Here is an 8,654-nt window from a genome sequence, read left to right as displayed (position 1 = left end):
ACTTGTCACTCATCATCATCAAGAAAATATTACCATAGTTAAATTGTTACATATATTAATTTTAATATAAGTAATGTATTTTAATGATCTGAAGATTATATAAGTAAGATATCTGTAGGATATAGTGGGACGAGTTCGAATCCGGGTTAAGTCAGTAGACCGTCCCTGAGTCCACCGAACTTTGATGGGTACTTAACTCATGTTAGGGAAAGTAAACTTTATCTCTATGATGAGGTCACAGAAATAAGTGAACTCTACTTCACTTGCCCCATAGACCGTCAGGTTTGAAAAGGGAACTTTATATTACTTTACTATTATAGGGCTGGTAAGAATGTCACCAACCAGTTCTACGTCTCAATAAAACCTGCATGAGCCATATAAATAATTGGTGACCCACTTACCAGCCCTATTTTACTTCAGCTTTGTTTGCGGGTTGTTTAAATTTGACGAATTTTCATCTCAACAAAGTCTAGAGAGTCAGACGAGCCTGTTATTGTATACCATTCAATTCCTTTACCAGCAACACGACTCGCCCATTCACCGTTGACGTTAACATCGTGACAAGCACCATACCACCAACCACCGCTACCGTAGTTCACAGCACAGTTTACACCTGACCACACATCGTTATCAGAGTCTAGGGTTGTAAACTTCATGCCGTTGTGATGACTAAACTGGTCTCTAACATTCCCATAACTGAATGACCTGAAGCTCATCTTATACTTTGCTACTTCATTTTCTACCTTAAAACCTCTATACTCAGCGAAGTAGTCTTTACCTTTATACTTCATGTCAAATCTGAGTTCATTATAACCCTGTGATAGACAAATATATACATATAGAATAAAAATCTTTGTTTTGTGATAGGTATATATATATATATATATATATATATATATATATATATATATATATATATATATATATATATACGTTAATAAATAGCAGAGATTTACTTACCGCTTATACATATTAAAACTCACCACGTATTAAAATAATATTAATACATGCAACATTTTACAATACATATAATATTATTTTTAGCGCTTTTGTTTTAGAAAAGAAAATGATTAAGATTGTTACATAGATAATAACCAGGGCCTGAACTACCATGCCGCGGATGGGGCGGGGAGAGGCAGCACGTTTTGGGGGCCCAATTTTGACCTTAACCTTAACCTTAACCTTAACCTTAACCTTAACCTTAACCTTAACCTTAACCTTAACCTTAACCTTAACCTTAACCTTAACCTTAACCTTAACCTTAACCTTAACCTTAACCTTAACCTTAACCTTAACCTTAACCTTAACCTTAACCTTAACCTTAACCTTAACCTTAACCTTAACCTTAACCTTAACCTTAACCTTAACCTTAACCTTAACCTTAACCTTAACCTTAACCTTAACCTTAACCTTAACCTTAACCTTAACCTTAACCTTAACCTTAACCTTAACCTTAACCTTAACCTTAACCTTAACCTTAACCTTAACCTTAACCTTAACCTTAACCTTAACCTTAACCTTAACCTTAACCTTAACCTTAACCTTAACCTTAACCTTAACCTTAACCTTAACCTTAACCTTAACCTTAACCTTAACCTTAACCTTAACCTTAACCTTAACCTTAACCTTAACCTTAACCTTAACCTTAACCTTAACCTTAACCTTAACCTTAACCTTAACCTTAACCTTAACCTTAACCTTAACCTTAACCTTAACCTTAACCTTAACCTTAACCTTAACCTTAACCTTAACCTTAACCTTAACCTTAACCTTAACCTTAACCTTAACCTTAACCTTAACCTTAACCTTAACCTTAACCTTAACCTTAACCTTAACCTTAACCCTAACCCTAACCTTAACCTTAACCTTAACCTTAACCTTAACCTTAACCTTAACCTTAACCTTAACCTTAACCTTAACCTTAACCTTAACCTTAACCTTAACCTTAACCTTAACCTTAACCTTAACCTTAACCTTAACCTAAACCTTAACCTTAACCTTAACCTTAACCTTAACCTTAACCTTAACCTTAACGTTAACCTTAACCTTAACCTTAACCTTAACCTTAACCTTAACCTTAACCTTAACCTTAACCTTAACCTTAACCTTAACCTTAACCTTAACCTTAACCTTAACCTTAACCTTAACCTTAACCTTAACCTTAACCTTAACCTTAACCTTAACCTTAACCTTAACCTTAACCTTAACCTTAACCTTAACCTTAACCTTAACCTTAACCTTAACCTTAACCTTAACCTTAACCTTAACCTTACAAAAACTTGTTGCATTGGAGCCTTTTATTCTAGTTCCGTGATGATAGAAACGCATCGCTAGATTAAACAAAAGTATGAATGCCAATTGTAGTAAATTATCATTCACTTCCCTAATCAGTTATTCACTGCTAGTCAACAAAACCCTCTCCTCTGAAATGCATTACCATAGTTATGTAATTACTGTCCTCACCTTTAAATTTCAACATTTCACCATATCTATCCGTCTCCTATTCATAACCCTAAGCTTTATCTATCGCTAAACCTTTTATACATTTCTCAATGCACTGGTGTCCGTTGAATAATAACATGGGTTAGTGTAATATTCGGGTTTTTTGTCGAGTGGGAGTAATTTACAGGGGTAGTTAATCTGAGGGTAATAATATGGGATTATGACTTGGGGATAATTACAGAGGGTTGGTAGGCGAGAGATGTAATATTATATCCTCAGCTTTGCCTTGACCATTAAAACTAAATCAAGCCCACTAAAATCAAAACATTATTTCTAGAGTTGAGATATTAAAAAATATAAGTGTAGGCCCTATCTCATCTACACTTCCTGAGATTATACAATAATATGAATAATGTGATATCTTGCTATGATTTCGAAAAGACTTATGTTTACCCATTGGAAAATATTTTTAAAATATTTTTTATAGACTGCTTTTGAGAGTATTATACACGAAATTATACGTGTCATATTAGTTATTACAATGTATTTTACACTTAATACATGTACTACATTTTAAGAAGATACTTCATTGAAAATGACGTAGAAGAAACTATGATCAAATTGAAAAACTGATGTTACTACGACCCCATGCTTTGTGAGCCAGTCATCATAGAACTTAAACAATCAAGCTAGTGTATACATATATTGAATAATTTGGTTTTTACAATTACAAACTAGGTAATAGCATGTACATCGTGCAGTGTGTTTGTTGTACTTTATACTCCCATAAAATAAATTACCCAGTGTAACTTTGTAATGTTTTAGTACGAAGAAATTCTGTTTCTATGCATTGTTTTCAAGAAGCCATTATTTTCTTACCAAATGTGTCAAATTAGAAATGACGTTATTTCCGATCCAAAAGTCTCCAGAAGTTGAGCCAAATCCATTTTTATAATCGTCCCAAGTTCTTGCAAAATTCACATCACCTTTGATACGTCTCTGTAAGAAATAAGGGTAATGCAAAAATAAAGCTTTAAGCAAGCTGATTTGATTGTTTCCAAAGATTAATTGTGTTTCAACTTACTTTAGCTGGTGTCTTTTGATGTCGATATAACCTATTATTATCATTTTTTATGACATTTTTTTCTTTAGATCGTGGTTAAGCGTCTATTATTTTGTATCATACATGTGTTTTCAATGGAGGAATAAATAAATCAAAATTGTTAGAAAAAAATATAGGAAAAAACTAATTTGGTAAATGTTTAAGAATGATTTAAATGACAAAACACCTGTATAACAATCCACCCTCCACCGTCAGTTAGGGTATCACATAATGTTCTGTTGACATCTACTCCAGCTGTTGTCATGTCCGCCAAAACACGATCGTTCATGATTGCACATTTTAACTTGAGAAAAAATGTTTCGAATATTTTCTAATTATTATTAGTTGAATTATTATTAGTTGAAACGAAATTAATTGAAAACATATGTGTTCAATCACAGGTTGACATTTCTCTACTTTGCTTTAGTAATAATAATGTTATTATCTAAAGCAAAATTTTCGCCTAGCAAAGCAAAAGACATCCACACCCAACAACTTATATACATACACGACTATATATATATATATATATATATATATATATATATATATATATATATATATATATATATATATATATATATATGCTAGCGTAGCCGTCCCCGCGCGTTGCCGCTGGATTAGAAGAAAGTCCGACGAAAAATATAAGGGTTTCTTCCATGCGTGAACAATCCTAAATTCTTAGACTCGTGACTTTGTTTTCTAAAAGTGAGTTATTTAAATGTAAACAATGCCATATCAAGACATTGGTTTACCTACACTCAGCCTCAAACTTTCGATTTGCACCCCTCCCTCCTTTTAAACTTTTGATTAGCACCCCCCCCCCTTGAACTTTTGATTTACACACACACCCTCGAACTTTCAATTTGTTTTTCCAACCCATTTGGCGCCCCCCTAAGGTCGGCGCCCGGGGACTTATGTCCCCCCCCCCTCACTACGCCTCTGATTGGGACGCGGGTTTACCTACACTACCGCATGAAAACCTTGAGTGTACATTAATCACTCACCGAAATAATATGGTAGAGCACACTTCGGTGACCGCCTCTGTGTCAGAGACGTAGAGGGGCGCTCTCAGGAGTCCCCCCCCCAGGTTACACTACTGCATAGCCGCGGCGTACCACCCCTGGCTCCATAAAACTAAAAGGCGCCATCGTGCCTAATAGCATCCCGTTAACAATGATGCAGATTGCGTCATTCGCTAAAGTGACACAAATGAACAGGATTTGTTATTTAACACGTAAAAAAATTATTTGACGTGTTTTAAACATCATTGTGAGTGATGCAATATGTTAGCGTTAATAATGGTCTATTCTTAGATGCTCGATCTCAATTTCTGATTTGATTATCTAAAAATAGATGCTAATTGTATCATTTGCAAAAAGACTTCTTCTTCTTCGTTCTTAATTTTTAGTGTTGGAAGGTATCGAGTCTTATCTGCCAGAGGTTTGAACTCGAGACCTTTTTCGAATTTATCAACCATGAGCTTTTGCCGACTCGACCACGCCTCCATCACAATTAAAGATACGTGTCAACTGGTTATGCGCCATAGAGGCCATTGACTCCGATTTCAGCCTCGCAAAGTGACGAAACTGTTTGGAATTTTTTACGGACAAAAAGAAACATCCCAGTTAATAATCTAACCTTGGTCAATTTTTCTGATTATTAAAATAAAACGCATTACATGGCTTTCAGCGGCCCATGTGAGCCTTTAGGGGCCGAAACAGAAATTTTTATTTGCCGCCTAATCGCACCCTACCAGGGCGCCAGAGGCCACGCCTGATTCAATTTAGTAAGCATTTGTAACGCCCCATCCTATCCATTGTCTATCACACTGTTTAGACCGAACGTAGTCACCATAGAGCTCACGGGAAAGACCAGGGCGCAAAATCGCATCCTGCCGGGGGCCACTCAGGCAAAATTAAATCCCCCCTTCCCAACCATCCACCCACCCCTATTCTCCCCTTCCACCCCAGAAACCTTCTCGGGAGTATTAATCAACTCCCTAAAGTGTTATGGCACGGGGATAAACTGTGTCGAGCCGCAATTGTCTTTTATTTTTATATACCATATATAGAGAAAAATCCAACGATTCCGTGGCGCTGCCCTTGCGAAATTAATTTTTTTTTACAGAAACCTTCCCAGGAGTGTTCTAATCAATTCCCCAAAGTTTGATGGCAATCAGAATAACGCCGTGAAACCGCAATCGACATTTATTTTTATATACAGTATATTGAGAAAATCGCACCCTCGTATGGCGCCGCCCTTGCGAAAATGATTTTTTTTTTACAAAACCCTTCCCTGAAGTGTTCTAATCAAGTCCCTGAAGTTTGATGGCTATCGGATAAACGATGTGAGACCGAAATTGACTTTTTTATTATCCCATATATTGAGAGAAAACAAATTGCGCCCTGCAGTGCGCCGCCCCTGCGAAATTAAAAATGATTTTTTTTTTATAAAACCCTTCCCCAGATTGCCCCAATCAACTCCCCAAAGTCTCATGGCTATCGGATAAAGGTGTCAAAATAAAATCGACTTTTATTTTTATATACCTTATACAGAGAAAAATCGCACCCTCCCGTGTCGCTGCCCCTGCGAAATTAAAAGTGATTTTTTAACAGAACCCTTTCCTGGAGTGTTCTAATCGAATTCCTGAAGTTTGATGGCTATCAGATGGACTTTGTGAGACCGCAATCGACTTTTATTTTTATATACCATATATAGAGAGAAAACAAATAGCGCCCTGTCGGGGTGCCACCCCTGCGAATTTGAAAATGTATTTAGCGCAAAAACCTTCCCAGGAATATTCTCAACATCTTCCCAAAGTTTCATGGCAATCGTGTGAACGGTGTGAATTGATGTTAGTAAGTGTTAAATTTGTTTTCCAAATATAGCCAATTTAATATGTCATTTAGTTTGCTAAACATTGTCGAGACAAGGAATTTGTGATGACGCAAGGTTGCGTCGAGCTCAGGTAGATAGCAGAAGCAGGCTATAGCAAGTTGCTCATACTAGTCAGAGAGTGAGACCAATAAAAATACGTGAACTGACCGGTCACGTGGGACGGTCAGCTGACCACTGAAGCGTGGGCCACTGTTAGGCCGGAGATCATGATTAGTTAGCGTGGGCAGTTGATAGGTAGCTAGCGAAGAGTAGAGAAGGTGTTAGGAAGCGGTTAGAGACGGTTGTAATTTGCAGAGCTAGAGAACAGTTAGTGTTGGGATTGGTTATGGGAGTGCGTAGTTAGTAGTATAGTGAACAGTTAGTAGTAGTAGTACAGTAGAGAGTATAGAATAGGCTAGTGAGGTAGAAATATGATTTTATACATTTGAATAAAGAACTTTGTATTTGAAACTTGAATTGTGTGTTATTGGATTCATTCGTTCCGCCTTCTTAAAAATCCCCACCCTCACAACTGGTGCAACAAGAAGAACTACCAAACAAAGATTCATTTTGTACCATCACAGAACTAATTTATGTTAATGCGCGCTCCTGGCACAGCAGCAGCTTTAGTGGTGATATTATTTATTTTGAAGAAACTGCATTAAATTTTAATTTATTGATACTTATTGATTTTTAAATTTTCTTTTAAAAATAATTAGCCGCTAACATTTGTCAGAATATTATCTGAATATAAAAAACAATATTTAAAAACATCCTTGTTTTTCTACTTTTGACGCTACTAAGAAAGTATTGTTGTAAGTTTAATTCGAATACATACAACGCCTAAGTAAAATACTTTAATTTTTAACTACTTGGGAACATTGCTATATGCAATGGCTGAACTGGAAAATGCCAAATTGGGACTTAGAGGAGTTAGAAGATATACAAACTCTATTTTACTTACGTGTTCGCTTCCGTTGAGAACAGGGCTACCGTGTAATCTACTGACTAGGACACAAACTTGATTTGATTTAGTAAACAGGTTTTGAATGGTGTTGTTAATCTTCTCAATTCTGGCGTGTATTTCAGTGTCAGTATTGTTTAGTAGCGATACAGCTGAACCTAAATCCTTCATTGTCATTGACTGTGTCTCTGTGAGTATTTTGTTGCTTTCCCTAAGTTGTTGAATGCTTATATTTTGACGTTGTTCCAATTTCGCTGTGCTATTTTTTAACATTTTGTTGGTCAAATTTAGTAAATCTTTTTTGAAATCTTGCATTGTTTTTGTTAGAATTTCATTTTGATTTGACATATCCGATAAACTCTGTATATCAAATGATAAATTAACCAAACTGTAGTTCAGTCTCTCCAGTTGTTTCTGTAAAATATTGTATAGAATTGATACGTTTTGCACAGACCTATTATGTATTTGAAGTGTTTTATTGTTTGCTTCTATCTGTTGATTTGTTTTTAGTAAGTTCTCAGTTAAGTTGTATTCAAAATGCGTGAGCTCTTGATTTGTGCTATTTAAGGTGTTCAATCTGTAAACAACGTTGTTCATTTGATTTTCAAGTCTCTGAATTGTAGATCCTTGGGCAGATAACAATCTATTTAATCTACTTTCCATCGCATTGGTAAGGTTAACTAAAGTTGTATTATAACTAAGGTTAGAATGTTTGTCATCTGTTAAAAACTGTAAATGCATCTTTAAGTCAGCACTGTTTAACTTATAAGAATATTTAAATGTTTTTAGAAACTCTAACATTCTATCAATTGTTTTATCAAACTCTGAAGTTTTAGCCTCTATGGTTATCAACAAAAGCGGCTTGAAATTGTCTTGGTCAACAGTTTTGGTTTTATTTTCTTTCATCTCAATGAGACCGCTTCTATTTATGTAATACACATCACATCCAAACACTGCACTAAAACAATCAGAAGGTTTTGCAAATAATACGGTCAACTCTCCAAACACATTTGAAAACTTTCCATCAACTTTTGATTCAGTTACTTTATAATCTCGAACTCTTGAATCTGATTCTGATACAGACGCCAACACAATCTTCCCCTCTAATTCACTGATCCTATAGACTGACATGTTGACAAGAGCGGAGATTTCATTATCTTCTCTTGTGTTCTTTACACAATGTAACTTGGCACACAATAAATCTTTATCCTCCATATAATATTCACTTTGTAATGAAATGTCAAGTCCTGAAATGTATTAAAATAA

General features: G+C 35.5%; 1 protein-coding gene across 1 annotated transcript in view; it reads right to left on the bottom strand.

Moving 5' to 3' along the window:
- Window positions 1-437: 437 nt before the first annotated feature.
- The window catches only part of LOC131955371 (angiopoietin-2-like), a 12,574-nt gene continuing 4,357 nt past the window's right edge, over window positions 438-8,654 (bottom strand). The window contains exons 3-5 of the mRNA XM_059319491.1: window positions 7,389-8,635; window positions 3,322-3,441; window positions 438-815 (exon numbers count right to left, since the gene is read on the bottom strand). Coding sequence (XP_059175474.1) covers window positions 438-815; window positions 3,322-3,441; window positions 7,389-8,635 — 1,745 coding nt within the window. The remainder of the gene's footprint in view (window positions 816-3,321; window positions 3,442-7,388; window positions 8,636-8,654) is intronic.

The sequence above is a fragment of the Physella acuta genome, unplaced genomic scaffold (assembly GCF_028476545.2).
Source record: "Physella acuta isolate Inbredline_101_S28 unplaced genomic scaffold, ASM2847654v3 ptg001064l, whole genome shotgun sequence".
Classification (NCBI taxonomy): Eukaryota; Metazoa; Mollusca; class Gastropoda; family Physidae; genus Physella; species Physella acuta.
Note: the sequence above shows the minus strand (reverse complement) of the source record. Positions and strands in the feature narration are given on the sequence as shown.